The sequence below is a fragment of the Typopeltis vanoorti genome, chromosome 6, assembly GCF_054136105.1.
Source record: "Typopeltis vanoorti isolate ZY-2024b chromosome 6, IOZ_Tvanoo_1.0, whole genome shotgun sequence".
In the NCBI taxonomy this organism is placed as follows: Eukaryota; Metazoa; Arthropoda; class Arachnida; order Uropygi; family Thelyphonidae; genus Typopeltis; species Typopeltis vanoorti.
Window position 1 is genome coordinate 126,347,664 of NC_143554.1, and position 20,193 is coordinate 126,367,856.

At 37.0% G+C, this 20,193-nt stretch overlaps 1 protein-coding gene across 2 annotated transcripts in view; it reads left to right on the top strand.

The window, feature by feature from the left end:
• LOC150105921 (tetraspanin-11-like) overlaps positions 1-20,193 on the top strand; it is a 106,167-nt gene that overhangs the window by 71,690 nt on the left and 14,284 nt on the right. For both annotated transcript variants that reach the window (XM_090394415.1, XM_090394414.1), the window contains exon 8: positions 11,952-12,035. In XM_090394415.1, the coding sequence (XP_090250541.1) occupies positions 11,952-12,035 (84 nt within the window). The remainder of the gene's footprint in view (positions 1-11,951; positions 12,036-20,193) is intronic.

Below are 20,193 nucleotides of genomic sequence, written 5' to 3' on the forward strand. Positions count from 1 at the left end.
CATTAGAGTTTAGTCAACCTGTAGTATACTAGTGTCATGGATTGGCAATTTACAGTGCTTCATGAATAATTAATCCTCAAATATATCAAGGGGACAGTTCAGAAATTATTTGCAGATCACCTGACAGCAAGAACAGACATCAAGGACACCTATTAATATCCCCCTCTTTCCTCATACACTTGACAGGTGGATATCCTGTCTGGAAATTGTTGTTGTTTTTTTTCCAGGAAGGTTGGAAAGATCTCCAAAATCTGTTTAGGAGATATTTCAGTTCAAACATTTTGCCAGAAATATTCAGAGAATCTTCTTCTCTATGCAGCATCCAGTTAGGGGAATGCCAGTCAATGTAATCCCCTCACAAAACTTTTTCCAAGGAGTAATATTAAAGAGGAACTTCTTTGGTCGTGTTGATAAAATTTGCTCTGAATGACAGACGTAAGTTCTCATACATAGGGATGATAGCCTAGTATCTGTCCTGAATAGAAATGATACTCAGTCTGCCTGTCATGCTTTGCAATTTGTGTCTGATTTGGCCATATCATGGTAGGGATACAGCAAACCATGATACGGCCAAAGCACCAACTATTCAGCTAAAGAATACTAAATTAAATTTTATTATTATTATTTAGGCCTCCGTGGAGTCAAAAGACTCGTCGTAGGAGGTCCTTTCTAAGAAACAAGTCTATCAAGACTCATCGAGGGAGATCCCACATAGGAAACACAAAGTCTATCATACCACTCCTTAAATGCATTGACTGTTTTCTCTCTCTCTCACCACTCCATCAGGCAATGCGTTCCATGGTTCAACCACCCTCCATGCAAAGAAACCACTCCTCACAGTTTCCTTTCGTAACTTCCAGGGATGGCCCCTTGTCATGACTCCTTCCCACTGTTTTCAACCAAGCAAAAGAACTCCCCCAGTGTCAACCCTGTAACCAGCTCTCAACAGTTCAAAAGTCTCAATCATATCACCCCTCCATCTTCTATCCACCAAACTCTGCAGTCCACACTCCTTCAGCTGATCCTCATAACTAACATTGTACAGTCCCGACACCATCTTGGTTATTCACCTTTGTGCCCTTTCCACAGTTAAATTATCCCCTTCAAATCCTGGGGACCAGATCTGAGAACAATAGTCTAAGTGTGGTCTGATCAGTCTTATACAATGGAATGATAACCATTTTATCTCTGCAGGTCAGTGTCCTTCTCATTATTGCAGCAATCTTCTCCGTTACCTTCACTTCCTTTGCAATATGTCCCCTAAATTTCAAGTTTCTATTAATCATCAAACCCAGATCTCTTGTCTCTCACCAAATCTCTGCGCACAATCTATACGAGGCCTGATCAAGACCTTATACAATGGAACTAGAACCTCTTTATTTCTACAAGTTAAGGTCCTCTGCATCACTGTCATAATATTGTCATGTTCATAACTTGTGCAGTGTGACTTCTGAAATTCAGTTCCTTGTCCACCACCACTCCAAGTTTTCTTATCTCCTCAACTTCCTCCAAGTGTATACTTTACATCCTGTTGTTGCCTACCAAATTTTAGAACCTCACACTTGGAAACATTGAATTGACAGTTTCATGCTGTTGTCCACTCATACAATCTACTGAAGTTCTTCTTTCGTAAGGCCACACACACGTGTGTGAGAGAGTTAGTTAACCTTCCTTCCATGCCACAAACTTCGTTTACACAGTGTGTTCCATGGCTGGTCAGTACTGATGTTGCACACATGCTGTGTTATGCTGTTTTTCATCACTGGCAAGTTATCAGGATGATTCAGATAAAACCTATCTTTGAGAAATCCCCAGAGCCAGAAGTCACAGGGAGTCAGATCAGATGAGCATGTGTTGGGAAAGCTTGGCTGATTAACAAACCAGTGTGTGGATGGACCCCATCCTGTATGAAATGACTGAATCCATGCACAGGCGCTGCTGTGGCTGTGATACAACAAAATTATTTATCATATTGCCATACCTCTTGGCATTGGCGCATCCAAGGAGGGGGAGCCAAGGGGCCCTGGCTCCCCCCCCCCCCCCCAAAAAAAAAGAAAAAGGAAAAAAAGACTAGAAAAATTTCCAAAAATCTTTTCCTAATAAAAGTTATTTTTTAATTTATGTTGTGTCATGTCTTCTATTTCTATACTACTTATGAATTAGCGATCACATAAAGCGAGAATACCCTCTGGCTCTCAGGAATCACAGCCGTTGTGAACACAAGGCAAACGAAGTAGTGCTCGGGCGATATTTTGTTTGTCTGGGCCAGAGATCACGGGTATCATGTATAGACAATCACTGCAGATGCTCAGTCATAGTAGGTTGTATGCAATGTGTGGTGTGTATTCTCAAATCGCCTACTCAACTCCCTCCCCCCTCTCCAAGATTAAATCCCGAGTACGCTACTGCCTCTTGGCAGTAACTGAGCAGGTCACAGGACCTAACTGGTGAATGTCCTCAAAGAAGAATGATCCAATGATTAAGCTGTAAACCTGCACCAGAGAGTAACTTTGGATGAATGCAAAGGAATTTGTTGGATTGCATGCGAGTTTTGCATAGCCCAAACCAAATTGTAAGTATTCACAGCTCTGTTCAGGTGAAAGTGAGCCCACACAAAATCCCACATCATCCATGGCCATGTGGCATCCAACTCCACTTGAGCAAGGAGTGTTAAAGCAACTGTCAGTCAACTTTCAAAGTCTTGTGAGTGCAACTCCTGTGTCAGGGTTATCTTGAATAGGTAGAAATGCAGAATCTTTTGTAGAACTATTTACTAAAATAGAGCCAAAAGGCTTTAGAAAAATAGACCAATAGAAGGCGAATATATGGATGCTTGGGCAAGCGTTCATGTCTTCTAAGTGGTCTGCACTAAGGCAAATCGTGAATGCTGGCAAGTGTATTCCTGTGAGCTCTGGTCAACTTTTTTTTTTTTTTTCACAAAACTTTCATAGTTTCTATATTTGGCTTTGAAATAATGTTGGATTTAATATCCACTTGATTTATGTGTATGTATGTATATATATATATATATATATATATATATATATATATATATATATATATATATATATATATATATATATATATACTTTTGTAGAACTTTCCAGACAGTTGTGCAAGGCACATCCATGTGTCTTGATACAGCGTGTAGACTGCAGGAACCAGTGCTGTTATGCATGGCCTACTCCACAAATGCAGTAGCCACTTCATTCACTTATGAACTGATTGGTTTGCAGCCTCTGCCAAGTCTAACTCCTAATGATCCCATTAAATCAAAGTGACTAATCATTCATTGCAGAGTGCAGGTAATACAATACATTGTTTATGCTGTAATTGTTTAGGATACAGCTTCATGAACAAAGCATGTTTGGACAATACCATCCACAGTGCCATCACTGTGGAGAAGTAACAACCAGAACGAAGGAAAAAATCCTGTGTTCATTTTTTTAAGCCCTCCTGGTACATGCCGAATTGTGTGATGTGCAAATTCCATGCATTTGGTGTTTACAATGTTGCACAATGTATTCTTGAAAAATCTTGCAGCTTTTAGATCACTGGATGGCACTCCACAAAGCTTTAAACAGGGATACTTTAATTTTGATCATCCTGTACTTAGAAGCCTTTGAAGAAAAGCAATGAACTCCTTTCCATTGAAATCAATATGGAAAAGATGATGTTTTCTTGATTTGGAGCCATGGTTTAGATTCACTTCAAGAGTTCTTGAACTATGTTAATGACTAACATCCTAGGTTAAAATTTATAGGAACTAGAAGTTAATAGTTCCCTTCCTTTTCTTGATGTAAAACTTACTCATTCATTTGCAAACTGAAGGTCTCTGTGTACAGAAAACCAACACACACATACCAACAGATATCTTCATACTCGTCCCATCATTATCCACCTCAAAAGCCTGGTATTATTTCTACTTTGGGAACTTTTGTGCATACTCATCAGCGATGAAGAAGAGGTCAACCAAGAATTAAAGTTGCTTTTATTGATTTTTCTGAAGAATGGTTATCGTGAACAGTCAATTTTTAAACTCTTGTTTAATCCTCTTACACGTTGTGCCAAAGAGAGTAATGATGTGAAATGTTATATCACTATTCTGTATATCAACTCTGTTTCCAACAAGTTGGCAAAAATCCTCAAAATATATAAGATACGTACTTTATTCACCCTCTTAACAAAGTGTCGATCCTACTTTTGCCTGCTAAAACTAAAATACAGTAGACTCTCGACTATCCGGCCTAATGTGGCGGAAGGGCTGGCCGGATAACACAAAAGCCAGATAGGCCTGAGATGAAAGAGTCAAAACTTACGGTTTTTAGTTTTTGAAAAAGTCCTCAATAGATGACTGCTTCACCCTTATAGCCCTCTTCCGCGACGCAACATTCCTCCACTTACGCAAGCAGATGATATCAGTTGGCGTCGCTTCCTCCTGCTCACTAATGTACTGCATCGCTGCTTCAATCATCTTGAACCCTTCCGAATGTGGGATGCGATTTTTCCTGCCATCTAAGGATGCCTCCTCCTCTTCTTCTTTCCCCATCCATTTCCACAATATTGTTGTCAGTTATTTCATCGACTTCGTCATTTGACATCCATTCTGTAATGTCCCTCTGCATTGACATCATCACAGCTCGGTACATTTTTGAGCAACGAAACAAGTTTATCGTTTTCATCTTCCACTTCGGTTTCACACACGGGTTCAAGGTTGAAATGTCCACCTTCATGGTCCAAAAGAATTTTCCAAGACTTTACAAGTGATATTTTTTCGAATCTCTTTCCATGCTTTGGCCAACCACCTTATGACATCTAGCAAGTCAATCTTTTTCAGAGTGGTTATGCAGTCTTCATTATTATCAATCGCTGATATCAACGAACTGAGAAGATGCTGACGATACTTTTTCTTTAGCATTTCAAGGATGCCCTGGTCCATCGGCTGACAAACAGCAGTCACATTGGGTGGTAAAAATAAAGCTTTGATGTCTCCATCTGTGAGTTTGTCATTGGCAGGATGCAAAGGTGCGTTGTCAAGAAGTAGCACAGCTTTTCTCGGCAAATTTTTGTCTTTCAAATATTTTTCTACAGTCGGTACGAATTCATTTTGGAACCAGATTTTAAAGATTTCTGAATTCATCCATGCTTTCTTTTGATGTGTGTAATATAGGGGTAGTGATTCCTGATTTTTCAGTTTTTTAAAAGCTCTGGGTTTCTTTGATTTTCCTATTAATGTCAGCCTAAGCTTGTGGTTGCCGGTTACATTATTGCAAGCCAAGATGGTGACTCGTTCCTTGCTTTTCTTGTATCTTGGTGCAGGAGCTTCTTTTTTTGATGCAAGCATTTTTGTAGGGAGCATCTTATAATTTAAACCGGTCTCATCGCAGTTGTACAACTGGTCCCCAGAAATTCCCTCCTTTTCAATAAGCTTAAAAAGATAGTCTTTGAACAAAAGTACAGCATCTTTATCAGCGGATAAAGCCTCTCCACTTATGGTAATCTGGCGAATACTGAATCGTTTTTTCCACCGATCTAACCATCCATCACTGGCATTAAATTCTGAATCTTCTCCTTCTACATGTATTTGTCGCTTAAATTGCAATACTTTTTCCTGCAATATCAGCCCAGTAACAGGCAAGCCTTTCCTCTTAAGTGCTCATGCCACAAAAATAAAACTTCCTCACCTTCTTTATGCTTACCTTTCAGCATCGTTTTTCTTACTTTCATTCCACTTCCACTAGCTTGGGCAGCACACCACTTTTCAATTTCTGCTCGATTTTTCTTCCAGTCTCCAACTGTACTTTTCCGACTCCTACTTCTGAAGCAGTAGTTTTTGCCGTTACTCCAGAGTCTAGTCACTTTATAGCACATAGTTTCTCCTTCATAGTCACTACAACCTTTTTTTGTTTATCACCCATTTCGTAATCTTTTAATAAAAAAACAACAAAGCACACCAAATGACAATTTACTAACGTAACCAGGAACAGTGGCAAACGTATTCTGCACTTGTGGACATCCAATACATAACTGACGAAGTGGGGAAATCCGCACTTTGCATGTCTCAACTTATGTTATGCACATGGCACGTAGGAAGATTGTAGTAGACGCCCGCTTTCAATGCCTTGGCAAAGTAAATTACAGTACGTATTCCTCATTTTATCATGGAGAATTACTATATTATTTTAATTCTCCATGATAAAATCTGGGCTTCGGATAGTCGAGAGTCTACTGTATAACAATGTAAAGTATCCAGGTGTGTGTGTGTGTACCATGTTTGGTGTGGCTGTAATTCTCCGTATTATGGACAAACAGAGAAATCAATTGAGCTTTGTATCAAAGAACATCTCAGAGATATCACCTATGGTAGAACCAGGCCAGTCATGTTTTTAATTCTTCTAATTCCAATGACCATCAATCCACTATATGCTCAGTAAACTGGAATACATCTGAAATTGTATATATAAGTGCTGTGATGAACTTAAAAAAAAAAAAAATCTTGTCACCAGCAATTGCACTAAACCCTATTTTGCCTTAATGTCAACCTTGACTGCAACCTTTCCGATTGTTACTCTTTTGTTATTCACCTATAGCGGTCACAAGATCACATCCTCATGAACATAAACAACACATCTAGTCAGAGATTTCATTCAAAATGTTAGCAATCCATTGATAATTTAAAACTATGGCAGATATACTCAAGCAATAATTTTTATGTATCTCTCAGTTTTTTGCACTTCTATGCAATGCATCCGATGAAGTCTTCTAGAAAGATTAAACTAGTAGTGCCTTTAGAAATAAATCAGTTATTTTCTGTTTTATCATTTAGAGAATGAGACTGAGACTGACTTTTAAAGTTTCAAAAATTGACCAATACAATGCCGAAGATTGTATATTATTGTGACCTGAGAGCTTATAATAATATACAATCTTCAGCATTGTAGTTGCCTTAGCTTGCGGTCTACAAATTGTAGTAACCCTTGTTCACCATGGTACTTATATAATGCGGTTTCGATAAAAACACATCGTAGTAACCCTTTATCTTTTCATATGTTTTTCACCGCGCAACTTAAAAATTAAATTTTATCTTCGTTAAATTTGTGTCTGCACATATCCCGCATGTAGTTATAAGTAGCAAATTTATATTAGGGGAAATACCCTTTAGCATGTATGTATGTCAATTGTTTACCATGTAAAGTGTTTATTGTTGAAAATTGTCTTTTGTTTTCTGCCAGGAAAGCTCATTAAAAATCATAAGTGTGTTCATCTTAAGCTGAGCACTTTATTTTCTGGTGAGTTACATATATAATTAATATATAATGCCTTTTTATGTAAAAAAAAAAAAAAAAAAAAATTTTTTTTTAGTAATGACCACAAACTGCAATGAAAAGGAAAAACCAACATTGAAAAGAAAATTCATTACTCGAAGAAAAAATTAAAATCTTAGATCAGTTGAAAAATGGAGGAAAAACCAGCAGTTGCTGCAAGGACTTTGAATTTAAATTAATCAACAATTCAAACAATCAAACAAAATTAACATAAAATCCGAGAAAGTGTTTATTGCTGGGTCAACGGTAAGTGCAAAGCACATTGCTTGTGTATGCGATATTCTAATGGAGAAATCTCTAATGATTTGGATAGAATATTGCACTCAAAAGAAAATTCCTTTGGATGGAAATCTTATTAAACAAAAAGCTCTCAAAGTTTATGAACATTTATAGTGCAGACCAGGTGTTCAATGTGAATGAATCCGGGTCATATTGAAAAAAATAAAAATACAAAATGCAAAAACACACTTATATTTCGAAAAATCACAGATTAGCTCCTGGATTCAAAGTTTTCAAAGATAGAATTATTCTACTGTTTTGTAGTAATGCATCAGGTGATTACATGAAAAAAACCAATGTTTATTTAACTGATCCTCTAATCCTCGTGCTATGAAAGATTAAAATATGCACTTTATTTTATTTTGCCTAAAACATTTATGCATTATGTGCAATGAAGTTTATGTACAATTTGTAAATTTATAATTTTATACTATGTATTTGTTTCATACATGAATTACCTGAATTAAATAAAAATATTTTTTGTTGAATATGTCATTGTTGTTTATATAATTAAAAAAAAAAACGATTTCAGAACATAACCCTACTTTTTCTATGTGATCTGAGTCTCGCATAACACAATTTATATAACGCGGCATTTCTATGGAACTTAACATCCGCGTTATATGAGGGTTTCCTATAGTTTATTTTATACAGCTTCTGAATCAAAATTGTTGTCCCTTGAAATGAATAAAATTGAGTATTGTGCAGTTATAAAATTCTTTGTTAAAGAGAATTTAACACCAAATGAAATTCATTCTAAATTCATAAAAGTTTATGGGCACTCTTCTCCTTCGTTTTCAACAATTAAGAAATGGACCGCCGAGTTTAAACCTGGCTGTACCAGCCTTGAAGATGAACCACGTGAAGGATGTCGAAAAAGTGAATAACACCAGAAATCATTGATCAAGTGCACGATATGGTATTGGATGACTGGCGAGTCACAGTGTGTGAAATTGCTGAGACTATAAGAATGTGCAGGATATATTTTGCATGAAGAATTGCATATGAAAAAGCTTTGCGCAAGATGGGTACTGTGCTTGATCATAGCAAATCAAAAACGCACTCATACGAAAATCTTTGAACAGTGCTTGGAGCATTTTTAACAAGAATAAACTGATTTTGTGCATTGATTTATTACTTGGATTACACCTTTACACACCAGAATCCATACAGCAGTCAAAACAGCAGACAGAAACCGGTTGTTCAGTGCCAAAGAAGACAAAGCCGGTTCCATCAGCAGGAAAGGTCATGGCATCAGTGTTTTGGGATGCTAAAGGCATTTTGTTTATTAATTATCTTGAAAAGGGTAAACAATAACCAGAAATGTTTTGGTAATGGGCAAATTAAGGGATCTATACTATGAATTGTAGGAACATCCACCTTATTCCCCAGATTTGGCTCCATCTGACTTCTATCTCTTCACTGGTCAGCGTTTTTCTTTGAATCAAGAGGCGATTGCAGCTGTAGAGGGGTATTTTGTAGATCTTGCTGAGAACCACTACAGGGATGGGATAATGGCACTGGAGCATTGCTAGAATAAATGTATTATTTGTAACCTGGCATTAGTAAGGTGGCAGTGTCAGTTATTTCTTTCTATATGTTAGGGGTCTGTGACAACCCATCTTACTAACACCGGGTTAAGGGAGATTATGTTAATTTCAAAATTATTTTTATTTTTTATAAATCTTTTTTTCATTGTTAGGATGAGAACTTTTCAGACCATTCTCATACTAGTAGCGGAGTTATGGTGGTAACTTATATTCTTTTGAGGGTAATCATCATATAGTAATTTAACAGTATCTGATAATGGAATGTTGGCAAAGAGGGAAACAATGTCAAAGCTGAGTAACAAATCACTCTTTTATTTGAATATCCTTGATTTTCTCAAGAAAATGTGTGGAATTCTTGATGAATGATCTGGATTGTCCAGTATGGGCAGTCAATAAATGTGACAGAAATTTAGGAATTCTATAGGTGGAAGAGTCGATACAATTCACGATGGGTTTTACTGGATACCGTATGAATTTTTGGGAGGCCATATAAACGAGGAGTTCTTCCAAAATGAGTGTGCAACTTGTCCACTGTATTTTGATCCCAGCTAACAAATTCATCAAGCAGCTTATTTAATTGGGTTTTTGTAGGGTTATAATTAATTTCTTGATAGGTGGAGGTATCCTGTAAAAGGAAGTCTATTTTTCTCTCATAGTCAGCCTTATCCATTACCACTACCTCTTTTCCTTTATCTGCTTTCATAATAAATATATTGATATTTTTTTTCTTAGTGAAAATAGCACATGGGTTTCATTGTCATATCTTGATAACACACTGATATCCCTAATGCAAATCAATAACTTGATATCCATCCTTGCATTCTGTCCAGCTAAATTATGTGTTCCCACAACCACCATTAACTCTCTTGCTTGTTTCCTTCTCATATTCAGAGCATGAATTATATTTCTCATCCTCCCTCCTGTAATAATGTACCAATCTTCTAGCAGTGGTTTCTCCATACATGTCTTTTCATAAGTCATCTGTTACCTCGTTTTTCCTTTTTTCTTTCATTCCATTCTTTTGCGCTCTATTATTGTTTCCACCAAATGTCTAATATCATTCCACATATTCCTCTTTTCATTTGCATTTTGGGAATTTCACTGTCTCTCTCTCATTCCTACTTCCTTTTGCTTTCATATCTCTTACTTTCATTTCTTTGTTCTTTCACTCTGTCTCACTAGCTTTTTTCCATTGTTTGCACTGTTTTTTGCACCCACATTTATGCTAACTTTCATTCTTTGACTGTTTCACATTTGCTGATAACTCATAGTCTAACAAAATGTCACACTTTCTACAAATCCATACCTCACCTCATCTCCTGTTCATTCTCTTCACAAAAACATCTCTCATATTTTGCCATGCATACATGTTGCACTCACAACATTGAACCATTTTTGAAAAGTCTGTCATTTATAGCATTCACTGCACACATACGGATCTCTTTCATACTGCCACTGTGTTCTGTTGAAGGCAAGATTCAAAAATTAAGTAAACAAAAAAAAAAGTCAGTAACAAATCCACAAGTCTAACAATCACACAGGCACACTAAGCTATCAAAAATAAATAATATTATACTAAACTGCAAGCAGTATCACCAACTATTGTGTAAAATAGCTTTTATCTTTCCTGAAGCTGCAATATCCCTGTAATAACTACAGCTGGTGGTCAACCATGTCTCACTAATGTCAGTACTTTTAGTAAGGTTGCACCATCCAATGCCAAAACCCCTCCCTCTTATTCTTAATATTAGTATATATAAACTGTATCATCCACTCAGTCACCTTAATACACCGTATTGACTACCCCATTTGAAAATTAGCCCATTTGCTTGTGAAAATTAGATTTCACATTTTCTAGTATTCTTATTTGTATGGGTGCATGCACAGATACTTGCATGCACCCATACAAATAACATCCCCTCCTCTCCCCAAAGCTTTAGTTTTCCTGACTTCCTCCACATTCATTGAACAAAACTTTGTCTAGACACCTAACTCCTAATCCATTTAAGTGCAGGCCATCGACATTATGCAAGTCCTTCTGTCCATTTAATTCAGACTGTAGAGCTACTTACTTCACACTGTTCCATTTGCATACTCTGTGCATTGATTCATTTGTGATATATAGCTCTCTTCTGTTATCAAGTGTACTCCAAGCATCCACATATTTCAGGCCTCTCTTCTTGAACATGTTCTTGCTGCCCACCTCCTACTGAACTTGACATTATCATGCCTAAGCAACATATCATGTTTCCTCTATTCTTTCATTATATTCTTTTGCACCCTATTATTGTTTTCACTAAATGTCTAATACCATTCCACATGTTCCTCTTTTCATTTGAACACTTTCTTGCATTTTGGAAATTTCACTGTGTTTCTCATTCCTACTTCCTTTTGCTTTCATTTCTCTTACTTTCGTTTCTTTGTTCTTTCACTCTGTCTCACTAGCTTTTTTCCATTGTTTGCACTGTTTTTTGCACCCACATTTATGCTAACTTTCTCATTTTCTCATTCATACTTTTTTGCTGAATAGTGTCTAATATCAGTGTCATTCTTTTGCAATTTTATAGTTAAAACCCACCGAAAGCAAATGTGACAGTCTATCTTTAATGTTTGATGTAAACAATTGAATTGTATTGCATTTATACATTTGGTTTTTAATTTTATTTATTCTTCATGTTGAAGCTATGTTAAAAGTTATAAAATACTCACAACATTAAAAAGTGACAATTCTAATTCTATTGCATATGTGTAGATCACAGAAGTGTCGTGATTTGTTCATTCTTATCATTTTATACAGGACTGCTATGTAAAACTTCTGGAGTTCATTAAAGATCATGCTGTAGTATTGGGAGGAATTGGTATTGGTATTGCATGTATTCTGGTGAGTGTTGCTTATTTGTGTAAATTGAATAACTATATAAAAAAGAGTTAAATTTTGAGCAGAATTGTTATATTCAGTTAATGTCGTAAGGTTAGGAAAAATAGTCTTTCCCCATGCTTATACAAGATGAATACTAAACCTGATTGAATATAACAGTTGATTCATAGTTACTACAGTACATTATATATTGTATTGTTTTTCTGGCATCACTAATTGCAATTGTGGCTTACCCTTTTATTCTTTTTCTCCCTATCTTGCAAATTTTTTTACCTGGAGGTGAAAAAGACAAAAAAACATGGGTGCCATCCAGAATATGCTAAGCCAAAAATGTTCTAACAGTATCAACATACAGCAGACATTAAATGGCTTTTAAAGTCATTTAGATTTCATTTCCAGAAACAACTGTTTTCTTCTATTTCCTTATTTCAATCTGCTATAATTTTCCTTTAGTGCTGTTGATCATAATCAGTATGTCAGCATTAGTCAAATGAAGGCTGTTGAATATGATCCATCTAGATCTGCAATATGTTGCATGCTTAACATGCAGTAGAATCTTCTTATCATACTTTATCAGTCATTTATAAAGAATTCTCTTAAATTATAAAGAACTTAGGTTGAATTTTACAAGTGAACTTTTTTTTAAAATGCAAATCCTGTTCCATGAAAAGCATTTATTGCATCATATATTTAATACATAGGGTAAGCTGAGGTTATAACCTAGTTATCCTAATTTGGAGACACCAAACAGGATGCTTCAAGCTTTAAGTCTTTTATTGTTATATGCCTGCACAGAGTGCAACAAATTATTCAAAACTCTACTAGCTATGAAAAAAAAAAAAAAAAAAAAAAAAAAGTCTCTCATCACCCTCCCTTCTATTTTTAATAAGTCAGTAGGAGTTCTGTAAAGTGTTGAGTGAAATACTGAACTGTATTTTTCTTAAAAAGACTTTATTTAGAAAGTTATTTTTTATTAAATAAAATTTTGTCCTGTTTGTTCTACAGCTTCTTGCCAGCTGGGAAAATCTATTCCCATGAGTATGTGGCCGAGCATATTTGTCGAACCCTGTGCATGCAGTTAATCTTCTAAATTGCAAACAAGTTTACCCATGTTACAAATGTACTATAGGTTTACTAATAACCTTTCATGGATAGGAACCACATTAAAAAAAAAGTATAGTAAAATCTTGAATATGAACAGATTCATAACTAATGCAATATGCATCAATATTTACTATGTCAGTTCTGCTTTCAGTGAACTCACATGAGTGTTTGATGGGTCCTTAATTTTTAACAGATCCATAGCACTGTTTTTGATTATTAATGCTCATCCAGCCGGGTTGGCTGAGTGGTTAGCATATCTGCTTTCCAGCCAAAAGACTGCGGGTTCGAATCCTGCCTTGGGCATGGATGTTTGTGAAAATACTAGTGGCAGTAGTGGACGGTAGATGCCATTGGTGTAGTTGTGGTTCGTTGTAGTTGGAGACGGAGAGTTGTAGAATAGGAGTCCTCCCTCGATGAGTCTTTGGACTCCCTGGAGGTGTTAGGTAATAATAATAATTAAGACAATAAATGGGAACTAAAGTAGAGGCATCACTGGAACTAAGTATGGGTGTATTGAGGAAGCATCTGAAAATGAAGTTCTGTTCATAGCGAGTAAGTGGAAGAAGTTGCGAATGGATATTGTGAGTGCATCTAAAGTAAATATTTTCGGGGAGATGTATGATAGGTTACTAAGGCATGTCATGATCCTCAAGAGCTCTTGCTTGATGCATCCCTATCTTCCTGGATGTATGCTATATAATAATCAGAAAAATGCTTATATATATTTCAGGATGAGTATCGTCACATCTTCAGAGTGAACGTATAAAAAAAATGCCATTATGACAAGCAAGAAAGAAGTCGCAAAGTTCATTCATTTTTACCACTCTGAGACCATCAGGATGATACTGTTAAGGAATAGTTTATAGTTGATAAACAATAAGTTGTAGAGGCTCAGTACATGTGTGTGTAAAGCAATTAAATAGAAATTATTCAAATAGATTACTGTAGCAATTCAGTCACTTTTCCTAGAATTTTTAAATTTTCAAATCATTCGTGCACTTTAAATTTGCAAAGGACTTCATACCATTCCTTGAGTAATCACAAACTTGAAAAGAGCTTATAAAAAAGATCCTGTGGCTAATAGAAAATCCCCATATTCAGCAAAATCAGACTTTTAGGGTGAGGAAAAGTGGATGTAATTCACGTGTTGATTGAATGTTTATAGTATGTCTGGTCAAAATTGGAAAGATTTTCAGGAAAACCTCATGGTCTAAGAGAGGGATTTTATCAGTAATGAAAGGAAGAATAAAGGAGATCTTGATAACTGGCTTATAGGGTATTCGGAAAAAAACTTTTTTTTTTTTTTTTTAGACCCACCATGGATGTGTGTAATGAGATGCATTTGATATACAGAATGAATATTCTCTTGATCTCTGAAGCGTTGTTGAGAAGAAAGATGATTATCCTATATCTGTTATATTTTGGATGGAATAATCTTGGAGTATCATTATTTTGGGTGTGTTGTAATTCTTCTCTGATAATCTTCAAAAGAGCAAACCAAAGGATTTTCTATTGTCTTTTAATGCATCTGCTCTCATAATGCTGAGTTATGGAAGTAAGGACTTTGTAGTCAAGTGGATACCTTGCAGCTTGAGAGTAAAAGATCTGACTTTTTAAGTTCATGCTGATTGGTGGATGTTTTTGTTGTAGGTGGCACAGTATTTGTCATCATAGTTTGAAACAACATTAAATGACAGTCTTTGGACTTATTCAGTTCTTCTTTATCTCTTCCACTGTGACCAGGTTCCATACATTTGCAAGCTGTCCTATTATACCCAAACAGACAGATAGGAACATCAGAATTACTGAATACAAAAACTACATCTGGTTCCACTACTACAGTCACACAAGATTTGCTGACCATTCCTTGGACACCTACCCCAAGATACTATGGGGGAAAAAAGGCTGCCTTACTCCACAGAAGATTCAAAGTGGAGATTGACCTGCCCACTCAGTTCCCAAAAGTTAGATAGGGTTAAAACAGCCTTCCCTGCACCCTATACAGGAGTAAAAAGATATTAGCTGATTTAAAAAAAAAATAGCCTGTGTAGCTCACCGGAAATGGTGTTTGCACTCCTCAGTGCTAAACCACCTGAAGATAATAATAATAAATTTAGTTTAATTCTTTATCCAAGTGTGAGCCTGAAGATAGACTTAAGTTCAAGTCTAGTTGCCGACTAGAGGAACTTTATCTAATCCTTTTTTTTTTTTTTTTTGATTAGTTCCCAAGTTAGTCGATCTCTGGCATGGGTAAGCAGGTTTCTTTTTATCCCAGAAACTCAGGTTTTCATCCTGTAAACTCAAGAAAATCTAAAGTAGAACCCACGCTATTTCAGACATTAAAAATATTGTGTTGGGGGCCACGAGATGGCAGCACTCGTTGAGCCTTCTATAATATTTACTGCTGGCTGCTTAAATTAGTGATAGCCTTGGGTCAGCTATCTTTGATTGGCTATCAGTGGAGATTGAACTGCCCACTCTATCTTCAAATGTTAGATAGGGCTAAAATAGCCTTGCCTACTCCCTGTATGAGAATAAAAAGGCATTAGCTTCTTTTTTTTTTTTTTTCCAACTATATACAGAAAGTTCTGAACCTCATACAGAGACCAAATGTTAATCCTTCCCAATTTCAGGAAGTCATTTTAAATATTACTCCTCATTTCTGTCTTTTTTTTTTTTTTTTTTTTTTTTTTTTTAAATTTATGTGGCTCCCACAATGAAATGCTTTTTTGTAAATCTATTAGTATTTTCATACCATGGGTAAGCTAAGGATTTTTTTTTTCTGTTTTAATTAATTAATTATATATATATATTTTGTACAAATTAAGTGCATATTGAATCCAACATTATTTCATAGCCGAATATAGAAACTGCAAGACTTTCGTGCTGAATATATATAGAGACTATAAAAGTTTCGGCGGATAGACGCATATGCCAACCTTTCATGACAGGGCAACTCATAGGTGGAGCAAGCTCTGATCACTGTCCTTATTATTTTCCCGTAATTATTATTATTATTACGGGCGACTCCAAGGAGTCCTTAGACTCATCAAGGGAGGTCCTAAACATCATGTCCATCACAACTATTCGACATTTACACAGTGTCTATCATACTTTGCCTTGAACTCATTCACTGTCATAGTACCCACAACAGACTCTGGCAACTTATTCCACTCATTCACCACTCTAAAAGTAAAAAACCCAGCTCTAACACCCTTACTAACCACACTCTTGCCCAGCTTCCATGGATGTCCCCTAGTCCTCCCCACCAGTCCTGTTCTTAAAAATATCCTCTGAATTAATCTTATAGAAACCCTTCAGCAATTTGAATGTATCAATCATATCTCCCCTTTTCTGCCTATCAACTAATTTCTGCAACCCACAAATCTTCAACCTGTTTTCATTAAGTTTCATTCCACAGACCTGCTATCATCTTGGTCACTCGCCTCTGGATCCTCTCAACCTCCTCCCCATCAAGAAGAAACCTAGGTGACCAGATCTGGGCACAGTAATCAAGATGGGCTCTTATCAAGGCTTGATACAGAGGAACAATAACTTGCTTATCTCTGCTTGTCAAAGTATTCTTCAGCATCCAAGTGATTTGATGAGCTGATTTAGCCACTTTTGCGATGTGCCCCTTAAACCTCAACTCCCTATCCACCAACACACCCAAGTCCCTGGCCTCATCAATCTCCTGGAGTAAAGTTCCACCAATGTGATATACTGCTGCTAATCTTTTCAACCCCAAAATGCATAACCTTACATTTTGCCATATTAAATTGACATCCATTCTCCTTAGCCCATATCTCCAATCTATCCAAATCATTCTACAAAATTTTGACATCTTCTGCATTCACTATTGCCCTACCCAACTTAGCGTCATCAGCGAACAAATGAACTATGTGGCACACCACTAGTCACAGGCTGTCTTTTGGACTCTACTCCTGAGTAAACTACTCTCTGGTATCTCTCCATCAGCCACCCTCCTATCCATCTCGCCAACCCTATATCTATTCCCATATGTTGCAGTTTATGGATTAAACTTCCATGTGGTATCCTGTCAAAGGACTTAGCCAGGTCCAGCAGTATCACTGTAAACTCATTACCCTTATCCAGTTCAGCCGTCACTGTGTTAATAAACCTGAGCAAGTTATTGAGGTATAATCTACCCTTCACGATGAGATACTGTCCCCCATACAGTATCTCATTTTCATCAATCCATTCCTGTATTTTACCCTTGACTACTTTCTCCAAGACCTTGACAACGACTCCTGATATGCTGATCGGTCGGTTATTTGTCAACAGTAGTCTTGGATCCTCCTTTATGCAGTGGAACTATTTTCCCCTCTTTCCACCCCTTCGGGACTAAACCAAACCCGAGACTCAGATTAAACAATAAGGTCGAGGGCACTGACAATTCTTTAGCCGCTTCACATAAGACCCATGCTGATATACCATCCAATCCCACTGGATACCTGCTATAGAATACGGTGGAAGAAAGCCAGGATAATACACCGTAGCAAATACAGATATGAAAGGCTTTTCATGGAATCAGCTTCAGCCCTAAGAAACGATCCAAACCTCAACAAATTTGGCTGCATGAGACTTCCTCAAATTTGGGAAACCTACATCAGAAGACCTTCAGCCCAATCGCCCAAGAATACCAACATTGCCCACTAGAGGGCACAATCAGGACTTTAGGAGAAATAATAGCTTCCTACTTCTTCCTCACTTACTGTTTTGTTGTGCCTCCGTGCACACATGTCTTGTACCTAAGTTCTTGAAAACGGCAACGTGACATTAAAATTTATTTTAATGTATATCCTAGTACATTGTAATTTCCTTAAATTATATAGTGAAAATTCCACATGTATCCTGTCCTAATTGAAAATTTCACACATTTAGCCACCCCCCAGGTCAAGACCCTATGATCACTCTCACCAATAGGTGGCAACATGGTCATATTCATTACAGTCAAATTCTCAGATGCTATTACTAGGTCAAGCACCCTCGAACCCCTAGTATTTTCCATTACATGCTGTCTCAGATAGTTATCTCTCAGTAACTAAATAAAATCCAGTTACCTCCTCACATGTGCCCTCTCCTCCTCCCAATCAGTGTTACTATAGTTGAAATCCTCCATAATAATTACCCTCCTTCCACTCATTTCATCAATTTGCCTATGCATATTATCTCCACCATCTATTCCATCATCTGGTCTATAGCAGCACCCAACTGTACATTTTGTTCTGTTAGTCTCAATCTCACAACAAATAGCCTCAAATGAGCTCCTTTCACTATCCTGCAATACAACTTCTATTCTCCTTGGTTGCAGTTCATCAGCTATCATTAATAACACTCCTCCCCTCATTTTATTCTCTCTCTCTGTCCCTCCTGAACACACTATACCCTATACATTCTATCCTACTAACTATATCATCTTCCATCAGCCATGTTTCACTAATGCCAATAACCTGTGGTCAGGAAGAGCCAACTAAGGCCAAAAATTCTTCCTTCTTGTTCCTGATACTCCTGGCATTAGTATACATGAAATGCAGAGGGCTATTTGTCCCACCCCTATCTTGATGTGTTATACTAACTATCCCATTCTGATTTCTTGTCCTTTGTACTGGCTCGGGCAAATTATAAACATTCTTACACTCAACTGCCTCACTGATGTCTGCATATCCACTTCCTCCCCTCCTTAATAGTTCTAGTTTCCCTGATTTTGCACATCCACTCTCACTTCACTCAGCAACACTTTTTCCAGTCTTTGCACACTAGATCTTCTACAAATCCAAAGCCATCCATCTTGTACAAATCCTTTTGCCCATCAAACTCACTCCACACATCCACAAACTCCACACCACACCGTCTGCATAACCTGCGCATAGTCATTTGTGATTGTGGCCCTCCTAAATTCTTCTGTCATACCACGGCAACAGACTCACTATCCTAACTCTGTCACTCTTTTCTTTTGCTACCTCTAATAATTCCTTCACGTCCTCTCTCATATCAAATTTATCTCCTTTCAAATCATTCGTTCCCGCTACAACTATCATTTCTTTCACCCTCAGCTTCTGTGCACTAATACTCTCACTTACATCCTTAATTTTTGCACCTGGTAAGTACGATTTAGTCAAATTCTCATGTATCACACCTCTTACTAACAAGTCATCGTACAGCACTCTTTCCTTCATTTCTGAAACACTCCCAATCATACACTTATTATTCCTTTCATACACTTGCTTATTTCCATTTGCCAAGGCACTTGGGAAAGAGTTTTGCAGTCTCTCCAACTGCCGCTTCACCCTATGTATTACTCCGCATAACTGTGCAATCTCACTCATTACAGCTAAATTCTCATTTTTTTCATCATTCAAACCATTTTCTCTCTGTATAATTACTTCCACTCTCTCTTTCATCACCGCTCTCATTGCTATCTTGTACAGCATCAAATTTACTGTCAAACCACTATTTTCTCTCACATTCTGGCTTTCTTCTACAACAACTATCTCACGACCTGACCTACACTTCAATTCCTCACTGTCCTTACATGTTCGGCACAGCATCCTACCACTATCATTATCTATCCAAACTCCAGCCTCTTTCGGGAATGCATATATACCACACATCAGACGAATTCCCTTACATTAAAGTTTTTGAACAAAGATGGTGAAGTCTTGGTCACCATTATTTTTCATCACATTAGTGCCATGTGCTATCAATTGTATCTTTAAACTACTAGTTTAATTAAGGCGGACATCACACCCAAAATCGCACAGACACACCAAGCTACCAAAAACAAACAATACCACGTCAAGATTAAATCAATACTGCCAATTTATTCTCAAAATAATACTTATCATTTCAGGAGCTCTCTGCAAACACTACACACCATATAGCCCTCTAGCAGACATTCCTTCAAACACATCTCCTAGGAGATGTGTTTTACATCAGCTAATGTCTTTTTACGCCTGTATAGGGTGCAGGCAAGGCTGTTTTAGCCCTATCTAACTTTTGGAGACTGAGTGGGTAGGTCAATCTCCACTTTGAA